Raw genomic sequence first — 27,599 nt, forward strand, 5'->3', positions numbered from 1 at the left:
TCAGGGGTCGGGTGTTGTAAGGGGGCGGGTGTTGTTAGGGGTCGGGTGGGGCAGGTGTTGTCAGGGGGCAGGTGTTGTCAGGGGTCGGGTGTTGTAAGGGGGCGGGTGTTGTCAGGGGGCGGGTGTTGTCAGGGGGCGGGTGTTGTCAGGGGGCGGGTGTTGTCAGGGGGCGGGTGTTGTAAGGGGGCGGGTGTTGTCAGGGGGCAGGTGTTGTCAGCGGTTGGGTGTAGTCAGGGGTCGGGTGGGGGCAGGTGTTGTCAGGGGGCGGGTGGTGACGGCTGTCGTCAGGTGTCGCCGTTCCTGGTCCGTGGGTCAGGCAGTGGAGCGGCCGCCTTGACGACGCGCCGCTTCCCGGGAGGACCCGCGCGGGGTGAGCAGCAAGATGGCGGCGCAGAGGCTGCTGCTGGCGGCGGCGGCCCGGAGATGCCGGAGCCCGGCGCTCCTGGACCCGCGGGCGGTGAGAAACGCGGGCGGCAGCGCGGCCCGGAGACGGCCGAAGCGGGGTCTGCGGGAGGAGCGAGAAGAAGGAGAGACAACGGGTTGGAGGTCACAGTGAAGGGAGTCACAGAGCAGAGGGAGTGTGGTGGTGGAGGTCATTGACGGAGGTCACTGTGTGAAGGACAGGGTGAAGATCATGAGATGAGGGGCTGGGACTGTAGAGGGAAGGGGGAGGGTGGTAGTGGTCATGGGAAAAGGCTGGTTTGTCAGATGGACTGGGCTGCGTCCACATCCCTACAATTTCTTGCGGCTTTGGGTATAGTTGCCAAACCAAGTTGTGATACATTCCCATGGCATAGGTTGTTTTCTATAATGTCTGTAAAAATTGACGTGTCATTGGAGACATAGAATAGACAATGGACAATAGGTGCAGGAGGAGGCCATTCGGCCCTTCGAGCCAGCATTCAATGTGATCATGGCTGATCATTCTCAATCAGTACCCTGTTCCTGCCTTCTCCCCATACCCCTTATCCTTAAGAGCTCTATCTAGCTCTCTCTTGAAAGCATTCAGAGAATTGGCCTCCACAGCCTTCTGAGGCAGAGAATTCCACAGATTTACAACTCTCTGACTGAAAATGTTTTTCCTCATCTCCTTCTAAATGGCCTACCTCTAATTCTTAAACTGTGGCCCTTGGTTCTGGACTCCCCCAACATTGGGAACATGCTTCCTGCCTCTAACGTGTCCAACCCCTCAATAATCTTATATGTTTCAATAAGGTTCCCTCTCATCCTTCTAAATTCCAGTGTATACAAGCCTAGTCGCTCCAGTCTTTCAACATATGACAGTCCCGCCATTCCGGGAATTAACCTAGTGAACCTACACTGCACGCCCTCAATAGCAAGAATATCCTTTCTCAAATTTGGAGACCAAATCTGCACACAGTACTCCAGGTGCGGTCTCGCTAGGGCCCTGTACAACTGCAGAAGGACCTCTTTACTCAACTCCTCTTGTTATGAAGGCCAACATTCCATTGGCTTTCTTCACTGCCAGCTGTACCTGCATGCTTCCTTTCAGTGACTGATGCACTAGGACCCCCTTTTCGTTGTACGTCCCCTTTTCCTAACTTGACACCATTCAGATAATAATCTGCTTTCCTATTCTTACCACCAAAGTGGATAACCTCACACTTATCCACATTAAACTGCATCTGCCGTGCATCCACCCACTCACACAACCTGTCCAAGTCACCCTGCAACCTCATAGCATCTTCCTCACAGTTCGCACTGCCACCCAGCTTTGTGTCATCTGTAAATCTGCTAATGTTACTTTAAATCCCTTAATAACTTTATTTGTCATTCAAAACAAGCTTGAACAAAATTCAGTTAGCATGTAGTCACAACACTAAAAAAGCACAAAACACACAACCACATAATTCAACACAATCATCCATCACAGTGATTCTCCTCCAGGCACCTTCACACTGTGATGGAAGGTAAAGAAAGTCTTATCTCCTTCCTGCTTCTTCACCCGCGGCCAGGCAGTCGAAACTGCTGCATTGAGGCTCCTGACTCCGAAGCCCCCGCCGGGTGATGGAAGATCCTGCGGCCGATTTTTTTAAAGCCGTGCCGGACGATGAAAAGTCCTGCGAACGGTGCGTCGAGGCGATAGAGGCTCCTGACCCTGATGTCCCCGCCGGGCGCTGGAAGATCCAGCTGCCGATTCCAGGCCGCGGGACGACGAAAAGTCCCGCGAACGGGCCGACCCAAGGCGCACGATTCTGGGCGGACGAAGACGCTGCCACTGGAGCCCCCGAAACCCGGGTCGCCAACCAGAGACCCGCGAGCTCCCGACGCCACAGTCCACAGGGCCCGCGGCCGAAGCCTCCGAAGTCAGCCAGCTCCGCGATGGTAAATAAGTCTGGAGGCCGCCAGCTCCCGGTTGCTAGGCCGCAGCACGAACGGAGATGCGACCTGGAAAAAGGTTGCATCTCCGTTGAAGAAGGAGATTTTAAAAAAAGTTTCCCCCATTCACCCCCCCACCTGCACATAATACACAACTAAATGTAAACTATAACATACATCTAACATTAAAAACAAGACAAAAAGGAAAAGACAAACGGACCGCAGGCGAGCCGCAGCTGCTAGGGCAGAGCCGTCACATCCGGGATGACGTGCTGAATTTCCTCAGTTTTCTGAGAAAGTAGAGGTGGATGTGTTTTTTTTACCATAGTGTCATTGTGGTTGGACAATGTTTTGATGATATTTACGCGTAACTACTCGCTACTACTCGTCTTGTTATATCATCTGCTAAGCGTACTAGCCGACGATAGCAGTGTGTGCGTGCCTGCTGAGGCCGAGAAAGTTCATCTTGTACCATACCTAGATCCGTGCCGCGCGCAGTATTTAACCGCGAGCGTGGATGATGGTCGAGTAAAGAAAACATCTAAATATAAGTGTTTTCTAAAACTTCATTATATTTCCTCAAACATTAACCCCCAAAAATTGGGGGAAAACATCATTTCATATTTTTACAAATTAAGTAGTAATGTTCACCTGTATATAGAGAATGTGCCGTATGCAAGTGGAGAAAGATTTATATAACACAATAGTTTAAGGAGAAAGCAAGAAATCAAAGTAAAATGAAATGACATGCATCAATCTGGGGTACCTTCCTACACTTCCCCAAACTGAGGGTCTGACTATGTAAACAGATATTTTTGAAAATATATTTCCTGGCACCAAACTCTTATTCATCTACTCACTCTTATTTCAACGTTTTGAAACACTTAACAAAAGAACATTTGAGGGGATTCAATGTCAGGCGCCCAGGGTCTTAATTTTGTTTTTCTCCACCTATGATTTCCTTCTCCAGGGCCCCTCTGGATTTACTTTTGATTAAGTGAACTCGTTTGCTAGTTGAAAGGGATTTAGCCATCGTTGTTAGTCATCTTGTTCCATCTGTCTATGTGTGTCTATTTTCTATAGATGGATTCTGATATTTACATTTGTTGCTGGTTCTCTGTGATCCAGTTAATCACCCTATTCCACAGTCCTCTCTGGATAATTTCTATCACAATAATAATAATTCATTTATTTTATATAGCGCCTTATCGCATGCTCAAAGCGCTTTACAAAAACAATTAACATAGAAACAAACAGACAAACTATCCTGACGGAAAAGCGGCGAATACACAACGCCAGCGTCCTCCCACGTCAGGGTCCGGCAGTAGACATTAAAAAGCACAAGACACACAGATATAATTTTTTACACAAACAGCCATCACAGTGATTGCTCTAGGCATACCCTCACTGTGATGGAAGGCAAAGTGTTATCTCCTCCTCATTCTTCTCCCGTGGTGCCACGAGGTGATCGAGGCTCCCAACTTTTTGAAGCCCCCACCGGGCGATGGAAAGTCCCAGGGCCGAGCCGAGCAGGCCGATGAAAGTCCTGAGCCCCCACCGGGCGATGGAAAGTCCCAGGGCCGAGCCGAGCAGGCCGATGAAAGTCCTGAGCCCCCACCGGGCGATGGAAAGTCCCAGGGCCGAGCCGAGCAGGCCGATGAAAGTCCTGAGCCCCCACCGGGCGATGGAAAGTGCTGCGGCCGAGCCACGCAGGGCGATGAAGGGCCTGCGGGCGGGTCGATCGTACCTTGCGCTTCGGGGCGGTCGAAGCTGCTACGGCTGGAGCTCCCAAAAACCGGTCGCCAGCCAGGGACCTGCGAACTCCCGATGTTGCGGTCTGCAGGGCCCATGGCCGAAGCCTCCGAGATGGTAAGTCCAGGCCCTGCGACCGGAGTCTTTGAGGTCGATCCCAGCTGGAGGCCGCCGACTCCACGATGTTAGGCCGTAGCGCGAACGGAGATACGACACGGTAAAGGTCGCATCTCCGTTGAGGAGGAGATTTGAAAAAAGGTTTCCCCCAACCCCCCCCACCACCCCCCCCCACATACAATGCAGTCAAAATCCTTCAAGCTGTTTGCTGCTGTACATCACATGATTAGTGGGTTCCCGTCCGCAGCACTCAGGAACAATAACCTTGCAATGTGTGTGAGATATTCAGTGTTATTTGTTGTTACAGTCCATGGGAATTATTTGTGATGCAGTCCATTCCAGGCTTTGGGATGAGATATTTTTTTAAACCGTACTTCTCAAAAAGTGTTTTTTTATTGTTCTTGTGAAAAGACAAAATAACTTGGGGCAGATCTCAGTGTCAAATGAAACTATTAACATTTGTAAATCTGTTGAACTGAAAGTCAAAAATGTGCATTAGAAAAATGGAGCCTCATTATTTTATAATCACTGATTTGGTCCCTGGGCTGCTGCTGGTCCTGGGATATTAAACCAAGGAGCCATTCTTGGGGTAGTAGTAATTACTGTTTAGGTTTGCTTGTTATTTGATCTTAAAAACAGTTTTGATTTCCTTTATAATGTGATCCAAGACCAGAACTGTGGTTTATCATTCTGCAGGAGTAAGCTATTGGTTGGGAGGGGCCCCCAACCAAATCTGTTGTATCCTGATGTTAGCGGAGGATGAAGTTTTGCTAGTCTCTTCTAGTTTGTTGGGATTTGTCTGAACAGTCCTGACCCTCAGTTCATTGCAAAGATATCACAGAACACCCTGGGCTCTTGCTGTAATTTGCTGGCCTATATTATGTATTTCAGGCTTTGGTGTGAAACCTAAGCATTTAGCTTCCTGGCTTTTATTGCATTGCTTTTAACTCTTAGCTAAAACATATACCGAAGGTGAGAAATCACTGGGCTATGTTTTAACATAAACTCTGCATTAGTTCAGAATGACAGCTGGTAAACTACTTGTGTACTGAGCCACCCATCATTTTGTTCAGGTTTGGTATAGGAGGTGTGGCATTACCTGCACAACCTTTTATGTAAAAGCAGTGGAGCAGTCAGGAACATTTATTAATTTGCTACATGTGAGTAACTTAGTTTAAATAGTGAAATGCTGAAAAAATGTAAAAAGAGCAGATCCTTTGCTGTACATCTAACAATTTGTTTTTGTTTCTTCCATGGTGCAGGTTCGGATCCATGTAAGCTCCCAGAGGAACATAATGTATGGATGGTTGTCCTATGTTCTCGGAGAAAGAACAATGAGCAAGTTTAAGGAGAACAGTAAAATCATCACTATCGAAGGAAACTTGTGTTCTGGAAAAGGTGACGTCGCCAAAAAATTAGCTGAAAAACTAGGTAAAGTGCTGCTTTTGTTTTATGTTCCATTGTGCAGTTGACATTGAATGCTTCTTATTGACATGCTTCTGCCTAATATATTGCCCCTTGTCAATGGTTTAAGTTATTGATGTAGCATTTTGGATTGCAGCCATCACTGTGCAGTAGTTGAAGGGTAAGACCTGTCCATAGTGTCACGGTGTTGTACCCCCCTTTGGCTCACCATGTCCACATGACCGTTGTTCATCTGCACTAATCCCATTTTCTTTACCTATTCAACTGTCTGTCTCTTAAACAATTGTATCTGACTCCACCAACTCTTGGCAGCCATTTCCAGATATCAACCACTCTGTGCAAAAAAAACGTTCCCAAATCTTCCTCTCATATATATCGTTAGCATTCTTGCCACCAAGTGTATTTGGCTACACAAGTATCTTACTATTTATTCCTTTATCTGCTCGGAATGGTGAGTTTCACAAATACAACATTTTCCTGGATCCAATTTGTGCCTTTTGCAGTATTTTCTACATGTGATTTAGTCACATGTTACAACCGTTCTGATAGTTATTTTATTCTATTGTTTAATTCTCATGCTTTTCACAGAAAGTCCGAATGCTAAATTCAAATTTTGATTTAACTGCTCAATAATCTTCTGCATCCTAAGGAAAGTTTGGTTCTGTAAGCCTCTTCTGCCTCTGTATGGGTTCCCACGCTTCTTCCCGCTGTTTGTAAATATATCCTTTGTTACGCTGGGAGCTGGCTCAAGTGCTAATGCTCCGGGCTCTGTGTCAGACGATCATATACATTCTTTGGATGTGAGAATGTAATCCATTATGGTACTAAAGTGTTGTGTTGTTGTCAAGAGTGCAGTTTTTCTTTGGATGAACTATTAATCCAAAGTCATGTCTGAAAGTATATTTAAAACAATAATTTGTCACTATTTAGAGAATCGGAAGCAAAGTGTTTTAAAATGCTGAGCGAACACGAGGTAGTAAAAATCACCAATGGCACCAATTGTGATGTCCTTAGCTGCAAAGAATGTTGTTTGTTCAGTGCTAATTCAGTGTGAGGTTTGAATGTGTTTGGGCATGGATGTGCCTGATTTTCTTGCGTTTTTAAAACACATTATCAAAAGCAACTTGAATTGTCTTGTGCCTTAAGCAAGCAAAACTTGTAATACATTTGTTCAATCTTACTTTTGTTGAGCATGTATTATAAAGCATCACAACCTTTGCCAGTAGCCAGGCAGCCAAGGATTTTGAATGTATCACTGACATGTCTTGAAGTTTTAAGCACATTCAGAAGATGACTATTATACAGTTTTCTGGGGGTGCAACAGGCATGAAACGAAAATGTTATTCATTTATTTTGTCAAGGAATTTATGTTTGGACATGAGTTAAATGAAAGGCGCATAGAAGGTAATAGAGAATTGAAGGTCCTGAAAAGTGGCGGGGTCCAGGTTGACAGAGTTAATGAAGTGGTAAAAACAAAGGGTGAGTACTCGTTCTAAAGATGTCAATGGAAGAAATTGGGCCCTAAATAGTAAGACACTTGTGTAGCCAAATAAACGTGCTGGCAAGAATGCTAACAATATATCCTCAAGCATCAAAAGCCAGCGTGAATATCAGTTTTAATTTTTTGCATATTAATATTAAATACAAAAGTAAGAAATTAATAGACGTGTGTTTGGAAAAAACAATGATTCAGCCGCAGTTGGCGAATTGTGTACTTTGACCATAAGAGTCATAAGAAGCAATTGAGAGGCCTACAGTATTACAAAAATTGTAAGTTGAGACAGAGAATTTCAACGTCCAAGGAACCCTGGATGTAAAGCATTTTGAAGGTTGGTTAAAGATAGAGAAGTAAGTGCCTGGCAGGTGTAGGGAGCTGAAAAAGGGGTCCTTCAACGGTATATTGTGCCTGCTCCTAGTCCTCCTATACTTACATAAGAGGTCAAGGAAGGGGCACAAAGTATCACTGGCAGATAAAATGAAGAGAAATCGTAATGTTGTTTTATAATTATGCAAAGAACAACAGAGTAACTGTTAGTTGCCAAAGCAGCAATCTTTATACTTTGGAGATGCAACATGAAAACATGCCCTTCAGCCCATCAAGTGTGCACTGACCAGTGACCACCCCTACACTAGTTCTATCCTACACATTAGGGACAATTTACAAACGCCAATGAATCTATAAACTTGCTCGTGTTTGGAGTGCAGGAGGAAACCGGAGCACCTGGAGAAAACCCACGTGGTCACAGGGAGAATGTACAAACTCAGTACAGACAAAACCCATAGTCAGGATTAACCCCAGGTCTCTGGCACTGTAAGGCAGCAGCTCTACTGTTGCTCCACCCTGGCGCCCTCCAATCTGTGTGTGCAGCGTGAAAATGCAGGTGAAGTCAAAGAAGAATATTTATCATCTTTATTCACTAAGCAAAAGAATAGTATAGTTGGAGAATCCAAGGAATTGGTGAAATTCTAGACCATTTTAACATTGAAAAGGAGGAGGTATTAGAGGTTTTATTTGGCTTAAAGGTATATATGTAAACATTTAAATATATCTCTGGCTGTTGTGGAAGGTAAGGGAAGAGATTGAGGCCCAGAAGGAATTTAAAAATAGAAACGTACAGAAATACAGCACAGAAATAGCCCCTTCAGCCATCCAAGTCTGCACTCACCATTAGCCACCCATTTATATTAATATTTAATTAATCCCATTTTATTATTCTTCCCACATTCCCATTTTCCCTCCCCAGATTCTACCGCTCACCAATACACTGGGAGCAATTTATAGCAACCAATTAACCTACCAACCCACATGGAGGAAACTAACAGTCACAGGGAGAATGTGCAAGCTCCACACAGACAGCACCTGAGGTCAGGAATGAACCTACGTCTCTGGAGTTATGAGGCTGCAATTGTGTGACTCTCAAATCATTATTGGCCATTGCTGAGGTTCCAGATGACGCGTACAGATAATATAGCACCTTTATTCTGGTAGAGAAGCAGTGATGAGCCAGATAATCACAGGCCTGTGAGTCTAACATCAGTGGGAAGGAGGTTATTGGAAAAGAATTTCAGAGACAGGATTAATCTACACTTGAAAAAATGCATGGATTATTTAAAGATAATCAGCATGGTTTGTTAAAGGAATATCTTGTCTGAGCAATTTGATTGAATTTTTCAGAGATAATAAAATGTTAAGTAAAGAGCATTGAAGCTTAATTCCAAAAATGGGATAACATAGAACTAGTGTGAATGGATGATCGATGGTCGGTGTAGATTTGGTGTACCGAAGAGCCTGTTTCCATGCTGTAACTTTTAATCAGTCAATCAATGGATTAGGTATTGGTGTAGTACATAGGGTTGTGGTTAAAAACAGAAAATACCTATCACACTTAGCAGGTCGCACAGCATTTGTGGGGAGAATGCAAATGTTTTGTTTGAAGTAGGAAAGAGTGATTTGATTTTCAAAAACCGGGACTCGTGCTGGGAAAATTACTTTGTTTAACCATCTGCCCTTCAGAGGTTGGGCGGAAGTAGGGGCGGCACAGTGGCGCATCAGTAGAGTTGTTGCCTTACAGCTCCAGAGACCCGGGTTTGATCCTGACTGCAGATGCTGTCTGTGCAGAGTTTGTATGTTCTTGCTGTGACCGCATGCGTTTTCTCCTGGTGCTCCGGTTTCCTCCCACATTCCAAAGACGTACAGGTTTGTAGGTTAATTGGCTTCTGTAAATTGTAAGGTTGTCCCTTGTGTCATAAATGATAGGAGCAGAATTAGGCCATTTGGCCCATCAAGTCCACTCTGCCATTCAATCATGGCTGATCTATCTCTCCCACCTAATCCCATTCTCCTGCCTCCCCATAACCACTGATACCCATATTAATTAAGAATCTATCCACCTCTGCCTCAAAAATATCCATTGACGGCCTCCACAGCCTTCCGTAGCAAAGAATTCCACAGATTCACCACCCTCTGACTAAATAAATTCCTTCTCATCTCCTTCCTAAAGGAATGTCCTTTAATTCTGAGGCTATGACCTCTAGTTCTAGACTCTCCCACAAGTGGAAACATCCTTTCCACATCCACTCTATCTCAACCTTTTACTATTTGGTGTGTTCAGATTTGGATATTCGGATATTGCTAGTGTATGGGCTGATCGCAGTTTGGCGCGGTCTTGGTGGGCTGAAGAACCTGTTTCCGTGCTGTATCTCTAAAGTCTAAAGTTTAAACTTTAAACCAACCTATCATGCTGCATGATTTCATAAGGTTGAGTAGATGAGTTTATGAGTGACATTTTAGGTTGAGACCCTTCTTCAAACTTCAGAAGAAGGGTCTTGACCTGAAACGTCAATCTGACGAAGAGTCTTGACCCGAACTGTCATCCATTCCTTTTATCCAGAGATGCTGCCTGTCCCGCCGAGTTTCTCCAGCATTTTGTGTGTATCTTTAGTGTAAACTAGCATTTGCAGTACCTTCCTACAGATGTTTATGAGTGGTCTGAATCAGTAATTGAGTCAGGGTCTTCCTCGCCTCTGAAATTGACCTTAAAAGCGGGTGCACAATCTCGGAGGGAAGAGAAGAGGCGAAACAGCATTTTCTGTAGAGCTTTGCCTTCCTCAGTTTGTGAACAACCAGGATGCAGCAGGGCCAAGAGCTGCTGATTCATCTGCATGCTGCCTGTTACCCATCTCCTTCCATGTGAAAAGTGTCTAAATCATGTAATTGCAATCTGATATTTCATTTTGAACCAATATTTTTTCCTATTCTTTAACCCTAAATATGTGATACTTGTACAAGGCGTTATCTTACATTTTATTACAAAGTTCTCCCTCCAATATATGACAAATTTGCTTTTTTTTATAGACATGTTGTACATCCCAGAGGTTACTGTCAATTACTGGGACTTGAAGACTGATGACGGCGAGCAGCTAAGCGCCCAATTTCATGGTAACTGCAGTGTGGAAAAGTTCTACACCGACCCTAAATCTCTGGATGGCAATTCCTATCGGCTGCAAGCCTGGATGTACCACGTTCGCACGCTGCAGTACTCGGATGCACTGGAGCATCTCCTCGCGACAGGTGCGGATTTCTTGCAGGAAAAAACTAGCGGAGTAAACGTAGATGCAAATTTATACCAAAGATGGACGCAAAGCAGCGGGTCAGGCAGTATCTCTGGAGGGAAAGGCTGGCTGACATTTCAGATCGGGACCCTTCTTCAGATAGAAGGAAGGTCCCGACCCAAAACGTCACCAAGCTTTTTCTCCAGAGATGCTGCCTGACTTGCTGAGTTACTTCAGCGCTTTGTGTCCATCAAATGTAAATAAAGTTTAGATTTTATTAAATGTGAATCTAATTTACAATATGAGAGGCTTTAGATGCTTGACAGATGATGTAGAATTGAGCAGTAACCTTTCTATGCAGCATGCAGTAAAATTATTTGCCTAAAACGGGTAGATGCACATTTAGTTGAGCATTTTAAAAGAAATTGGGTGAATATGTGAAGGAAAACGTTTTGCAGGATCAGGAGGCTACAGGAGTGTGGACCAAATTGGATTAATCTACAGAGGTTTGCACAGATAAAATGGGCCAGCTAGCCTCATGACAATTCTTTTTTCTATTTGGATTTGCCTTTTTTAATCTGGTCACGAGTCGTCGAGTCATACTGCATGGAAGCAGGCCCTTTGGTCCAACTCGCCCATGCTGACCACAATACCCCATCTAAGCGAGTCCCATTGGCCCCTATTTGGTCCATATTCCTCTAAATCTTTCCCATCATGTAGTTGTCCAAGTGTCTTTTAAATTTTGTTATTGTACCTGTCTCAACTATCTCCTCTGGCAGCTCATTCCATATAATCACCACCAATTGAGTGGAAAAAGATGCCCCTTGGGTTCTAATTAAATCATTCCCGTCTTACCTTAAACCTATGTCCTCTTGTTCTTGATTCCCCTACCCTCGTTAAAAGACTCTGCATTCATCCTATCAATACCCCTCAAGATTTTGTACACCACTATAAGATTATCCCTCAGCATCCTGCGCTCCAGGAATAGAGTCCGAGCTTGTCCAATCGCTCCCAATAGCTCAGGCCCTCAAGTCCTGGCAACATCCTCATACATCTTCTCTGCACTATTTCCAGCTTAAGGACATCCTTCCTATAGCACAGTGACCAAACCTGAACACAATACTTACAATGCGACCTTGCCAATATCCTGTAGATGTCCTTAAGCTGGAAATAGTACAGAGAAGATGTATGAGGATGTTGCCAGGACTTGAGGGCCTGAGCTATTGGGAGCGATTGGACAAGCTCGGACTCTATTCCTCGAGCGCAGGATGCTGAGGGATAATCTTATAGTGGTGTACAAAATTACCCAGTTCTCGCCAATATCCCGTAGAACTGTAACAGTACGTATGCACTCAATATGCACTCAATACCTTGACCGATGAAGGCCAATGTACCAAAAGCCGTCTTTACCACATCATGTGATGTTCCTTAAAATAAGATAATGTGGACATGTAATTTGCAGCTACATTAAATTTCACTACATCTGTTTCTTAGATGTCTTGGTATAGTGCTACTTGTGGAAGTATTCATACACTGTAAACATATTGTTACTTGAATCTCTATGTTGGTTTGTGGAATTCTGTGGTGCATGTGATAGCAGTATTTAAGTTACCAAATACACAGATCTGAATCTTGTTGGCTGGAATCCCTGTGTTCTTGAGTCCAATTCATTGGTGTTCAACTGTTTAAACTGCACGAAGCCTCGGGTTTTTGGCTACATTGTCAAATGTTGAGATCCAACAGTTGCCAATCAATACAATGCAAGTCAGGCTTGGCTAAGGATTTGAAACCCCATTAATTTCAATGAAGGTTTTTGACTTGTGCATCATGCAGCAAAGGGTAGTTTAGATGTAAAAAAATATTTTTTAATGTTTTAACATATTTTGTACTATTTCTAATCAGGATTTCTGATAAATCTCTGCCCCAGTTTTGCCCCTTATCAAAGCATGCATGGGTGGCTTTCTGCATCAGTCTCTCTACAAGGCATAGTCACTTGCCCAACTTGATGGAGCAGAGACCCAACAAGATTGGTCACCTGCAGTGGCACCAGGAAAAAATGGGCATTGGTAAGCAAGCCCCCAACTCCTTAATTTATAAATTGGAGGTGCTTGCAACAAATGCAGGGATGTTTTAATGTAAATTTTATATAGATTAGCAGGAGCAGTGTAGTTCAATTTAGAATGGCGGAGAGAGTCCTGGAGTTCATTGGCTGAAATGGTGACAAAGTCAGAAACCCTTGACATTAAAAAAAAAAATCCAGATGACAAAAGGGTGCTGTTCTTGCAGGCATGTATATGTCAATTTTGTATGTCAGAAAATATGCAAAATTACTTGATTCGGTAACCATACATACACAATGTTGTAATGAGTGGTATTAATCAGGGCTAATTAACATCTGTTTGTCCTCCCTTGCCTAGTACAGTGGTACGGGATCAGGATTTCCCATCACACTCACTGGCTAGTTTCCATCTGCTTGAAGTAACAGTAACAGTTACATTGTTTAATAGAATTTTCCCCAAGACTGGTGTTCCTTTCAATTGAATAATAGTCACGGGAACTTATTTGTATGTATGAGGTGTCATTAGTCAGGCATTTGTAACCAGGGGCGGGCCTTCACCTGAAGAACTGTAACCAGCAAAACTACAAATAATTTATTTCTGGCGTGCCACATGCCTCTGATTTGAAAAACCTAGGCCAAGTTGATGGAAGGCCCACGGGCAGCATCAGATTCCACGTGATAATGAAGTTTCAACACTCATATAATTATATCATATAATGATATAATACCTCATATAATATGTCATCTATCGCCCTTCTACACCATAGACACATTGAAACACACCATGTGCATTTGCACAGATACACATTCACCCCGAAAACCCACACACTTGCTGAAATGCATACTTGTCAATTAAAATGGTAAACATGGCCCTGCAGAGAGTAGTGCGTTCGGCAGAACGCACCATGGGAACTACACTCGTCCCCCTGCAGGACCTATACATCAGGAGGTGCAGATCCAGAGCAAGCAAGATCATGAGGGACCCCTGCCACCCCAGCAACGGACTGTTCCAGATGCTACGGTCAGGCAAACGCCTCCGCTGTCACGCTGTGAAAACAAAGAGGACGAGACGGAGTTTCTTCCCACAGGCCATCAGGACTGTTAACTTTTATAACTCCAGGGACTAAATTTTGTCTTCTCTATATTAACTTATTAACTTTATTTATATGCTGTAACTGTAATTATTTTTTGTGCACAATCCGCAGGCATTGCCACTTTCATTTCACTGCACATCGTGTGTGTGTATGTGACAAATAAACTTGACTTGACTTGATTTTGATCTTTTGTTTCTTTTGATATCAACAGGTCAAGGTGTAGTGCTGGAACGTTCTCCATATAGTGATTATGTTTTTCTGGAAGCGATGTACAAACAAGGCTATATCCGGAAGGAATGTAAGTTGCAACTTTTGCAAGAAAGTTTCTTATTTGTTACATTCAATTATTACCGAGGAGCAACAGCAACAAAATTTTTGTTTATTGCCCTCTTTGCCTCAAGCTATTTATTACTACGGGTCTGTGATTCTGGAAGTGCCTAAAACGTTGCCCTGTGTGCAAGCATCAGAAGTTACAGTACCATGCCATAATGTTGAAACGATCCATCTTTCCCGCACATGCGTTAATCAGTCCATTTATTGCTGTAGTCCTCTGTATTAACCTCTTCTCAATTAGGCAACATCTACAACTCTGAAATTTTTTTTTTTTAATTCCTAGTCCAAGCAAATAAAGCTCAAAAACACTTCCAGTATTGTTCCATGTGGGATGCCACTTCTCATAAATTGCCATTCTGAGTAGCCACTACTTGAACAGTGTCTTGCTTGGTTGAACATTCTTGCTCCCTCTACTAGCACTCTCCTCCGCCTAGCAGAGCTGGTCCTCGCCCTTAACAACTTCTCCTTCAACTCCTCCCACTTCATCCAAATCAAAGGCGTAGCTATGGACTCTCGCATGGACCTCAGCTATGCTTGCCTCTTTGTACGGTACGTTGAACAATCTCTGTTCCAGGCATACACTGGCCCTATCTCCAAACTCTATCTCCGTTACATTGACGACTGCATCGGTGCTACCTCCTGCACCCTTGCAGAACTCATGGACTTCATTAACTTCACTACCAATTTCCATCCTGCACTCAAATTCATTTGGACCATCTCCAACACCTCGCTCCCCTTTCTAGATCTCACCGTCTCCATCACAGAAGATAGACTATCAACTGCCGTCTTATGATGAACCCACTGACTCCCATAACTATCTCGACTACACTTCTTCCCACCCTGCTTCCTGTAAAGACTCTATCCCCTACTCCCAATTCCTCCATCTACACCACATCTTCGCCCAAGGTGAGGTGTTCCATACCAGGACATACGAGATGTCCTCATTCTTTAGGGAAGGGGGGTTCCCCTCTTCCATCATAGATGAGGACCTCATTCCTCATACACATCTCCTCAGTACCCTGCAGCTCCGCTTTTACTCCCACTCTCCCCCCCCCGGTCGCAATCAGGACAGAGTCCCCCTAATCCTTACATTTCACCCCACCAGCTGTCGCATACAACACACAATCCTCCACCACTAGTCACATCTTCCCATCTCCAACCATTTCCGCCTTCCGAAATTCCCTGGTTAATTCATCCCTTCCCACCCAAACCACTGCCTCTCCAGGTACCTACCACTGCCTCCCCAGGTACCTTCCCCTGCAACCACAGGAGATGCAACACCTGTGCCTATACCTCCTCCCTTGACTCTGTCCAGGGACCCCGACATTCCTTTCAGGTTAGGCAGAGGTTCACTTGCACCTCCTCCAACCTCATCTACTGAATCCGTTGTTCAAGATGTGGTCTCTTATACATCGGCGAGACCAAACGTAGACTGGGCGATTGTTTTGCTGAACACTTTCACTTAGTCTGCCTGAACCTACCTGATCTCCCGGTTGCAAACACTTTAATTCCTCTTCCCATGCCCACACTGACTTTTCTGTCCTTGGCCTCCTCCATTGTCAGAGTGAGGCTAAATGCAAATTGGAGGAACAGCATCTCGTATTTCGCTTGGACGGCTTACAACCCAGTGGTATGAATTTGATTTCTCTAATTTCAAGTAACCCCTGCATTCCCTCTCTCTCCATCGCTCCCCCACCCAAGTCGCACCAGCTTCTTGTTCTCACCTATCAAACAGCTAACAATGGCCTGCTTCCTTCACCATTGTTACTTGTTTGCATAACTTCCATTCAATTGTTCTATATCTCTCTACATTCCCATCTATATCTCTCGTTTGCTTTTCCCCTGACTCTCAGTCTGAAGAAGGGTCTCGACCCAAAACGTTACCCATTCCTTCTCTCCAGAGATGCTGCCCGTCCTGCTGAGTTACTCCAGCATTTTGTGTCTATCTTGCTTGGTTGAAATTTGGAGTACTACGAACAGCTCTGGTCTCTAAGTTATCATAAAGATGGAGAGGTATCAAATGATCTCAGAAAGGATTATTGCATAATCTGATGTGCTTGTCATTGAATCGAAGGATAGATTTCTTCCTCAGAGTCTTGTATTCCTTTTCACAATTAAGCAGCAAGTTGCCTACATCGATTGTCTTAATGCTGAAGCAAATCTTTATTCGCTGCTCTAAGTGGCTGTATGTTTGTTAAACCAAGGGCTGTAAAAGGCAATCCTACTCAGCAGTTCGGGTGACTACTTGCATAGTCATGGAAGTTGATCTCTTTTGAGGAAACTGTAGCCATAAGCTGGAGGGGGAAGAGCAGAGTACCATTCAGGCTGCCTTTTGTATTCTTCTTAACTAAATTCCCAGCGTTAGTTTGCTCCAAACCTGGTGGAAAACCATGTTCTAGGACTACAGGAAGTAAAAGGTATAAAATACAGATTTTTTTTAGCTGTACCCCTCAGTCTTCACCTTGAGGAAAATGGACAAATAAAGCAAATAAGATTAAGTGGCTTATAATATCATAGCCTGATGGATCTGTCCAGATCTTGCACATTGGATCAGGATTAATCAATCTGAACTACGTATACATTGTTTCCTGCATGGTTAGATCATCTCCTTTGTCAGTTCTTGGATAGTTTCGCTTAATGGTTTGTCAGGACCAAGCTGGTGCTTCATGATCGCACCCGTCTCGTTTTAGGTCATTTATCTTCTGTAGTTGCCTTTCTCTTAACCATGGTTTTAATAATATGAAGTCTACAAAGATAACGTTAATATTTTTAACAATATCTGTGACTAAATCTGTTTTCAACTTTAAGATGCCAATCATTTACATTTGGATAATAGATAAATCAGACAAATTTCTGTCAGTGTTTGGATATGCATTTGTAGATTGTTAATTTTTTTTAATTGGCCATCATAATTGGTGTTGTATTTTTGGTTTTAATTTGAAGTTTGCTGTTCACTAGCTGCCATTTTCCTTCAACTGCAATCTCTGTCAGTGTATGTGCCCTCAGTCACTATGATTATGCAGTGTTTGGTATTTTTAGGTGTTGACCATTACAATGAAATAAAAGGGAACAGCATTTGTGAGTTCCTGCCTCCTCACCTGGTTATCTACCTGGACGTACCTGCTGAGGAAGTAAAGAATCGACTGAGACAGCATGGGGAGGTAAGAATTTGTAGGCTTTCATTAATTATTTTAACAACACACAATTCCCAATGGTTTTATGTGATTCCATTTTCTCTTCCAGTTAGTGCATTGCAATCAGATGAACACATTTTTTTTTAAAAAGCTCTATTTGATGCAGGTTATTGTTCAAATGATGGCACTTTAATGCAAATGAAGCTAGTTTACAACTGTATCAAAACTTGGAGATGCTTTGAGTACAAACAAGAAGGCAGGAGTAGGCCACCTGACTCTTCAAGTCTGTCCTCCCTTCAATATGATCACGACTGATCAATGCTGACCTCAACTCCATTTTTGTGCCAGTTCTTCATAATCCTCTATTACCTGTTCTTTCAAATATTTATCTATCTCCACCTTAAAATAAATTATTTGGCTTGATAGTTCAGGGATATTGTGTAAGTAATGCGTGGAAATAAAGATGACCCCTGCATTATGGGGGTTACTGTACATCACAATTTTCCTCGGACGTTAGGATTAACACCCAACAAACATTCACAATGACTTTAGCCATGTTGCTGCTGCCTTTGTATTTAAATGAGCCATGGGTGCTTTTGAGCATATCCAGATATCACTTTGCAGTCAGAGTTACAGGATGAGGGCGGCACGGCAGCGCAGCGGTAGAGTTGCTGCTTTACAGCGAATGCAGCGCCGGAGACTCAGGTTCGATCCTGACTACGGGTGCTGCACTGTAAGGAGTTTGTACGTTCTCCCCGTGACCTGCGTGGGTTTTCTCCGAGATCTTCGGTTTCCTCCCACACTCCAAAGACGTACAGGTATGTAGGTTAATTGGCTGGGTAAATGTAAAAATTGTCCCTAGTGGGTGTAGGATAGTGTTAATGTGCGGGGATCACTGGGCGGCACGGACTTGGTGGGCCGAAAAGGCCTGTTTCCGGCTGTATATATATGATATGATATGATATGATATGATATGAGGGGGTCAGCCATTTGGTGCATACCAATTGGGCACAGTGCAGAAGGAAATTACTTAGATCATCAGGATTATACAAGACCATATTGGCAGCGCAGTGGCACAACCAGTAGAGCTACTGTTTTAATCCGGGTGTGTGGAGCTGTCAATAGATGACTCTTTAGTCCAGACCATAGACTACAGGATGGGGTCTTGCCTCTCTGGCACCAGGGTTAAGGATGTCTGAGCGGGCACAGGATATTCCGAAAGGATATTCGGCCTGACTGGAAACAGCTGTTTAAGGGTAAATCAGCCACTAATATGTAGTAGTCCTGTCAAGACCAGTTGATTCGAGTTCAGGACCAGCATGTTGTGAAGATGAAAGATAATCTTAAGCATTCAGGAGCTTTGGTTGAGAAGAGATATTGTAGGTGATATATTATTGAAGAAAAAAGGTCCTAGTTTAGTTTATTGTCATTGTTGGGTACAGTGAATTAAAAAAAAAAAAGTATATGTTAGGTTTCGGAAGCTGAAATCAGGCAAGGCCCTTGAGAAATGCAACGGAAACAGGGAAAAAATTGAATAAGATGGATGAACATCAATCTGCACAGGTGTGAGATGTTGCACTTTGCAAGGTCAAATGCAAGAGGAAATGTTATAGTAAATGCAGAACCTTTATGAGAATTGGGTCCTGAGGGATCTTGGGGTACAAATCCACAGCTCCCTGAAATTGGCAACAAAAGTGGACAGGGTGGTGAAGAATGTATATGGAATTTTTGCCTTCACCAGTCAAGGCATTGCCTTCATTGATCAGGTCATAAAGTCGTATTGCAACTGTATAAAACTTGGGTTACCCCACATTTGAAATGTATCATATGCAATTCTGGTCACCTCATTACAGGAAAGTCGTAGAGGCTTTAGGGAGGGGGTGGTGATGAAGTTTACCAAGACTTTGCCCGAACTAGAGCGGTTTGGCAATAAGGAGAGGTTGACTACACTTAGATTATTTTCTCTGGAGCATCGGAAGTTGAGGTGAGACTAGAGAGGATGCTTTCTGGGAAAGTGTTAAATGCAGATATGATAGAATTATTAGAGAGACATTTGGACAAACTCATCAACAGGCAGGGAATAGGCCATGAGCAAGTAGAGGGGATTTGATTAAATTGGCATCATAGTTGTCCAAAGGGCCTGTGATGCACTTTCCTCTGTTGAATTTAAGGAAGGGATGAATGTAGGATTCGTATGAATTGGTGGTTGATGGTCAATGTGGATGCAGGCCTGCAGGGCCTGTTTCTGTGCTGTATCTCTCTTGTTACTATATGAGATGCTGCCTGACTTGCCGTTTCCAACTTTTTCTGTTTTTATTTCATTTTTCCAACTTCTGCAGTTTTCACTGACTTAGAAATATCCCCTTTCCTTCGCATTACTGGGCCCAATTGCTGGAAAATCTTCACCAACGGCATTGGAGGTGTCCCTCAGCCAGAATGACTGCAGCAGTTGAATTGGGTAGCTCATCCCCATTTGCTCAGTGGGGGAGAGTGAGAGGATATAGAGATGAGGGATGGGCAGTAAAAGCTGACCTTGTCAGTGACACCCAGATCATGAAAAATGAATAAACGTGTAACCAATAATCATGTCTGTAGGGCGGACATCTGTCTAGTACATTCCCTGTAATGTTGGCATTGCCTGCTTTCATTTGTTAATTGGATTAGGGATTGTCTCATATATTTGAAATGCTGATCCATGCAAGGTTGTACTCCGTTATGTTTCAAAGAAAGATGATTATTTCCAGTTAAATATCTGTAACAACGTTAAGAACAATGTTATTTGACGAGTGACCAAAAGGCTTGATGAGGGCAGGGTTGTAAATGTTATATACATAGATTCTAGCAAATCCTTTGACAAGGTTCCACATGGTGGGCTGGTCCGGGAGGTTAGAGCATGTGGGATCCAAGGTGAGCTAGGCAACTGGATGATAAATTGGCTTGCTGGTCGGATGCAAAGGAGGGTAGTGGAGGATTGTTTTTCAGATTAGAGGACAGTGATTCATGATTTTTCAATGAATGTCTTAAAGGAGTTAGAAACAATAGAAATGCAGAGGTATTTTTAGATCTTGGGGTTTTGGCAACAGACAACATGGCACAATTAAATTTGATGGTGTACAACAATAATAATAATAATAATAATAACTTTATTTATATAGCACTTTCATGCAATTGAATGCTGCCCAAAGTGCTTTCCACAAGAACAAACACATGTCTAAACAAAAATACAATTTAAAACAATAAAGCACAGATTTATATTAAAATGTAAAATTGAGAGTGTAAAAAGACAAACAAAGTAAAATCAGTTAAAAGCTTGATTAAAAAGATATGTTTTTAACTGCCGTTTAAAAATGTCAACTGAGTGAGTGTCTCTCATAGGCCTGGGTAGTGTATTCCACAGCTTGGGGGTGGTGTTAAAAAAGGCTGCTTTACCAATTTTTTTATTGCTGCGGCATTGAGTGGCTGAGGTCTGAGATGGAGAATAGATATATCACCATGATGTAGGGTTGGAAGACATTTGAGAGGTATTGGAAGGATTTGAATTTGCAAATGAGAGTTTGAAAACTTCGAAAAGTGTAATTGCGAGTTTGGATGCAGGCTGCAGAGTTTTGAATTCTAGAGGGTAAAATGGAGAAAGCTAACCAGGTGCACATTGAAACAGATGAAACTAGTGGCAATTGTGTAAACCTGATGGCATCTGGTGGGGATGGAATCATGGAGAATGGAAGGAGAAGGGGGCAGTCAGTATGGATATGTGGTTGGAATTTCATCTCAAATCTAACATGACCCCAAAGTTAAAGGAATGTTGAAGTCCACACTGTTCAGGCTAATCTCATGTCAGGTCTTGGTGTGTCGTGTTACAGAGATAGAGAAAGTGCAGATTATAAATAGGCCAAGGGCTGCAACGAGCTAGGTTGGGAGATTGGGACTATACCCTTATGTGAGACGCATGTAGTAGTCTGATAACAGTGGGGGAAGAAGCTATTTCTGAATCTGGTGTGTGCTTTCAAGCTTCTGCCTGATGTGAGAGGGGAGAGGTGGGAATGACCAGAGTGTAGTACCCTTGATTGTGTTGGCTGCTTTCTTGAGGTAGCATCAGATGTAGATGGGGTTGATGCGGTGTGGGAAAGCTAGATTGTATGATGGACTGGGAATACTTACAATGCGCTGCAATTTCTTGCTGCCTTGGGCAGAGCTGTTGTCAAACCAAGTTGCGAAGCATTCCAATGAGATGCTTTCTACAGTGCATTTGTGGAAAGTGTTGTGATTAGAGACGTGCAGAATTTCCTCTGACTTCTCAGAAAGTAGCTATGTTGATACATTTTCTTGGCCGTAGCATCAATGTGGTTGAACCAGGAAAAAATGATATTAACACCCTATAACACGAAGCTCTCAACCATCTTCATTTAAGTAATGTTGATGAAGCACTTTGAAAAGTTCTAAGCGACGATGAGATGGGGTTCAATTAGTTCCTGTGCAGCATTTGACCACCATTTTCAAATGTCGTCATGAGAGAATGAGGATAAATCTTTATGAGAGTATTATATGTAACATATGCAAACAATTGAAACATAGGAACATAAAAAAATAGATGTAGGAGTAGGCCATTCAGCCCTTCAAGCCATATGATCATGGCTGATCATCCAAAATCAGTACCCTGTTCCTGCTTTCTCCCCATATCCTTTGATTCCGTTAGCTCTAAGAGCTATATCTAACTCTCTCTCAAATACATCCAGTGAAGGCAGAGAATTTCACACATTCACAACTCTCTAGCTGAAAAAGTTTTTCCTCATCTCAGTGCTAAACGGCCTATCCCTCATTCTTAACTGTGACCCCTGGTTCTGGACTCCCCCAAAATGGGGAACATTATTCCTGCATATAGCCTGTCTAATCCCTTATGAATTGCAGGAAGGAACTGCAGATGCTGGTTTACACCAAAGATAGACATAAAATGCTGGAATTGAGGGAATGTATTTCTAGTTCCAGCTACTGTTGGGTAAACCAAGCAAGTTTAGTTCCATCCATTTGGAAGAATGCAGAGAGCTTTTGGAGGAGGATGGTGTGATCAGCCATGAAATGTGAGGGAGCAATATTTGGAAGTGAGACACCCCATTTGTTTGGATGATGCTTACAGTTAATTACTACGGATCGAAAACACCACGACTATTGCAACTGATAATCAACATCTCTGTTACAAAATGTTTAACCGTGCTGCTGAATGGTTTTCACAGATGAAGTGACAGTAGAGTATTTGGTGAAATTCATTATTAGCATTCACTGAAAATTCAAGTGAACATACAGTGTAGGTTTGCTTTAATCGGAAGTTGTAAATCAAAGAGTAACTCAAATGGAATGTGAGCATTAGAACAACAATATATATGTGCCCAAAGACGTACAGGTATGTAGGTTAATTGGCTGGGTAGATGTAAAAAATTGTCCCTAGTGGGTGTAGGATAGTGTTAATGTACGGGGATCACTGGGCGGCACGGACTTGGAGGGCCGAAAAGGCCTGTTTCCGGCTGTATATATATGATATGATATGATGATGATAACATTGGAATTAAAAAGATGAGTGATTGCACCATCACTCCACCTTTATTGGAACTGGTTTGCAGTTTAATGAACAAATGATATGCAGCCAATAATGTAACATCCAACCTTGTGGAAGGTTCCTGAGGTAATCTTGCTTTAAATAGCTGAACTGTTGGGTTGTGTGGGTGTGGGGAAAACTAGTTTTACTTGTATTTTTTTTTGCCTTAAGCCTTTCAACTGCAGCATGTGGAGGGTGGGATATTATAGGTGTCGAAACATGGCTGAGAGCAGGGTAGGACCTGCAGTTCAATATTCCAGGGTATAGATGCTACAAGTGTGATAGAGATGCAGGTAAGAGAGGAAATGGGAGTTGCCATTTTGATCAGGGTGCACGTAACAGTGTTCAGAGAGAATATTCTTGGGTGATCATCCAGTGAGGCTATATGGGTAGAACTTAGAAATAAGAAGGAAATTATCACTCTGCTGGGACTGCATAAGAAATACATAGCCAGTGTAATGAGCAGATGTGTAGGGAGATTGTAGGGAAAAACAACAAGGGCAGTATTTGTGGGAAATTTCAGTGTCCTTTATATTATTGTGTCTCCCATAGTGTAAAGGGCTTGGAGGTGAGGTGATGGAATATGTTAAATGTGTTCGAAAGGTCCCTTAATCCATATATAGCAGGCCCTACTTGAAAGGCACAATGTTGGACCTCCTCTGAGGGATAAGTGACTGAAGTGTCATTGGAGGAGTACTTTGGGACCAGTGACCATAATTCTATTAGATTTAAAGTAGTTATGGAGAAATATTTTGGACTGACCCACAAGTTAAGATCCTAAATGTTTTTGGTTTTTGTTTATTTTAGAGATACAGCTCGGAAACAGGCTCTTTAGCTCATCGAGTCTGCGCTAACCAATGATCACCCATACACCGGTCCTATCCTACACACCAGGGACAATTTACTGAGGTCAATTAACCTATAAACCTGCACGTCTTTGGAATATAGGAGGAAACCGGAAAACCCATAGGGAGAATCATATCATATCATATCATATCATATCATATCATATCATATCATATCATATCATATCATATATATACAGCCGGAAACAGGCCTTTTCGGCCCACCAAGTCCGTGCCGCCCAGCGATCCCCGTACATTAACACTATCCTACACCCACTAGGGACAATTTTTACATTTACCCAGCCAATTAACCTACATACCTGTACGTCTTTGGAATGTGTAAACTCTGTACGGACTGCACCCGCAGTCAGGATTAAACCCGGGGTCTCAGGTGCAGTAAGGCGGCAACTCTACCGCTGCTCCACTGTGCCGCCTCCAGGGGTAAGGGAATGGGACAATGTAGATTTTGGAAGCATAAGGTGAGAACTTGCAGAGGTTGACTGGGAGTGTCTGTTGTCAGGCAAGTGGGAGGCTTTTAAAAATGAACTAGCAATAGCTCAGGGGTAGCATATTCTTGTTTGGGTGAAGGGCAAGACTGGCACATTGAGGGAACCCTGGTTGACAAGAGACCTTGAGGCTGGGAAATAAAAGGAGACATGCGTCAGATTTGGGCAGTGAAGATAAGAGAATCCCTCCTTGAGTAGAAGAAATGTCGGAGCACTCTTAAGAAGGCAATCAGGAAGGCAAAAAGAACATGGAGTGAAACTGGCAGGCAAGGTAAAGAGAAATGCCAAGAGATTCTACAGGTACATTAAGTGTAAAATACATGGCTTCGGCAAGAATAAATAGAAGTTGGCTAATTTGTTCTTTTAAGAAAGACAAGCCAGGAAACTAAAGGCTGGTGAGCCTGAAGCCAGTGGTGGGAAAGTTGTTGGAGGGGATTTATAAGGGGCAGGATCTACGGGCATTTTGATAGGCATAAGGGATAACCAGCATGACTTTGCGGGTGCAAAATCATGTATCTCAATTTTTGAAGAGGTCACCGAAAGGATTAATGAGGATGGGGCAGTGGATGTTGACTATATGGACTTTACTCTGGTGAGGTAGGCTGATCCGGAAGGTTAGATTGGATGGAATCCAAGGTGAGCTAGCCAATTGGATATAAAATTGGCTTAGAGGAAGGAGTCAAAAGAATGTTTTCCTCATTGAAGGCCAGTGGCCCCTGGAGTGCTGCAGATGTTGGTGCTGGGTCTGCTGCTGTTATATACATTAACGAATTGGATGACAATGTAGTTAACATTGTTAGTAAATTTGCAGATTACACCAAAATAGATGGTGTAGTTGACAGTAAGGAGGGTTATCTATGCCAACATGGTCAGAATGGACAAGATAGGCCAAAGGGACTATATCCATGCTGTGCACCTGTATGAATCTCTGTCTTGCACCTGTGCAAATTTAACATCAGTACAGTCTGTGTGGCACAATAACGATAGCATACATTACTAGTCAAAATAAAATAACAATACTTCATCACCATTACTACGACTACAAGGTGCACATTTGGGATTTTATTGGAAATAAAATGTGCTCCGAGGAAAAGCCGCTCATTGTGTCAGAGTGCTGAAAATAAATGGATTTACGTAATGCATTTAACATTCCACATGTCATGGAACGGTCAGAGAAGAACAGTGACAGTGGAGTTGTTTCAAAGCACCATCAGTTTATCCAATTCTGGCAAATAAATAAAGTGGGCATTTAACTGCCACACTTCCTGTGCTCCCAAAGCCCTTTGTTTTTTTTAAACTAAAACGTAATCACTGATACAATTCCACAAAATGCGTTAGCTAATGGCATGTTGGCCTTCATAACGAGAGGATTTGAGTATAGGAGTAAAGAGGTCCTTCTGCAGTTGTGTAGGGCCCTGGTGAGACCACATCTGGAGTATTGTGTGCAGTTGTGGTCTCCTAATTTGAGGAAGGACGTCCTTGCTATTGAGGCAGTGCAGCGTAGGTTCATGACATTAATCCCAGGATGGCGGGATTGTCATATGAGGAAAGAGTGGAAAGACTGGGCTTGTATTCACTGGAGTTTAGAAGGATGAGAGGGGATCTTATAGAGACGTGTAAAATTATAAAAGGACTGGACAAGCTAGATGCAGGAAAAATGTTCCCAATGTTGGGGGAGTCCAGAACCAGGGGCCACAGTCTAAGAATAAAAGGGAGGCCATTTAAAACTGAGGTGAGAAGAAACTTTTTCAGCCAGAGAGTTGTGAATTTGTGGCACAGAAGGCAGTGGAGGCCAATTCACTGGATGAATTTAAAAGAGAGTTAGATCGAGCTCTAGGGGCTAGTGGAATCAAGGGGTGTGGGGAGAAGGCAGGCATAGGTTACTCATTGTCGATGATCAGCCATGATCACAATGAATGGCGGTGCTGGCTCGAAGGCCCAAATGGCCTCCTCCTGTACCTATTTTCTATGTTTCTAAGGAGGGTTCCTCAGTTGTTTTGAAGTGGTTTCTTCACCTGTGTATGTGCTTCTTTTATTGCTGCTTGTGACTTCCGCTCCTGAACCATGTAAAATACATTAATGAAAAGATGGTCTTGAGAGAGCAATGAATTTAAGGACTCAAGACAATTAGATTTAACAAAATCTTGGAAAAATGCTCATGCAGGAGGCTGTAAATGGTGGAATTTGGAGCAAGAAATGAATTGCTGTGGGAACTCAATCGGTCAGGCAGCTTCTGTAGAGGCAGAAGGATGGGTGTTCTTTCAGGTTGAGACATCCTGATGAAGTGGTGTACCCAAAATGTCAACCACCACTTTGCCTGACCTCCTGCGATTTAATTTTTGTTTTGAAAAATGCTTGGTAAATTACTGAAAATCTAGTGCCTGTTTGGAAGTCACATTCAACTGTGCATTTCTCTGATAACAAGATATCTGACAAGAAACACCAGGTTTCTACATTTTCCAGTGATTAAAGGCACAAGAAGTCCTCATTCTTGTAGTCATCACCCCCAACATGTTGGAAGACCTGATTATGAACAAAGTTATAATTATGAACCAGTTAATGGCATAAAGTCTGTTCCTTTCTGACCAATATATCTTAATGACCTACCACATTAAAAAAAATTGGCTGTGCAGTTCTTATCTTACTGCTGAGGATGAATTCAGAAACTTTTTATATATAGGCATGTTTCTAGATATTTGCTTGCCGTGCTGTGATTGCTTCTGTTTGTCAGGCACATCACTTATTTGGGAGGGATAACATTGGTAGCTCCATTTGAACAATATCTTGTTTAAAAACCATTGCATCTTAAGCCTTCCTCTAAGAGAACAATCAGTTCCCTGCCCCTGTCCTGTGTCACATCCTCTCAATTGTTCTCTAATTTGTTGACAAATTTCTCCTCATTATCTTAATTCCTTCAATCTTGTCCCTGGCTGGCCAGTTACTGTATGCCGCTATACTTTAATTGCACTACAGCACTGTGTTCATCATCATTCACCTCAACCCTTTTTAAAAGTTGAACAAAAGAAATAATGTTGACTTTTTCCTCTCTTTTGTTTCTGCTTAATAATCCTTCTTCATATCACTCCTTGTCTAAGCACTCGTTTGTCTTCCCTGAAATAACATGATGGTTTTGCCAGCTTGATATTTTGAGAATGCAGTAAGTTTATCCGTGTTTAGTTTAGAGACACTGCGCGGAAACAGGCCCTTCGGCCCACCGAGTCCACACCGACCCGCGATCCCCACACATTAACACTACCCTACACACACTCGGGACAATTTACAATTTTACCAAACCAATTAGCCGACAGACCTGCCTGTCTTTGGAGTGTGGAAGGAAACCGGAGCTCCCAGAGAA

The 27,599-nt window shown here is 43.0% G+C and overlaps 1 protein-coding gene across 1 annotated transcript in view; it reads left to right on the forward strand.

Moving 5' to 3' along the window:
- The first annotated feature begins 297 nt into the window (after window positions 1–297).
- ndufa10 (NADH:ubiquinone oxidoreductase subunit A10) overlaps window positions 298–27,599 on the forward strand; it is a 74,198-nt gene continuing 46,896 nt past the window's right edge. The window contains exons 1-5 of the mRNA XM_078404446.1: window positions 298–457; window positions 5,472–5,640; window positions 10,490–10,705; window positions 14,051–14,137; window positions 17,212–17,333. Coding sequence (XP_078260572.1) covers window positions 383–457; window positions 5,472–5,640; window positions 10,490–10,705; window positions 14,051–14,137; window positions 17,212–17,333 — 669 coding nt within the window. The 5' untranslated portion in view covers window positions 298–382. The remainder of the gene's footprint in view (window positions 458–5,471; window positions 5,641–10,489; window positions 10,706–14,050; window positions 14,138–17,211; window positions 17,334–27,599) is intronic.

Source organism: Rhinoraja longicauda, chromosome 8 (assembly GCF_053455715.1).
Source record: "Rhinoraja longicauda isolate Sanriku21f chromosome 8, sRhiLon1.1, whole genome shotgun sequence".
NCBI classification, from domain to species: domain Eukaryota; kingdom Metazoa; phylum Chordata; class Chondrichthyes; order Rajiformes; family Arhynchobatidae; genus Rhinoraja; species Rhinoraja longicauda.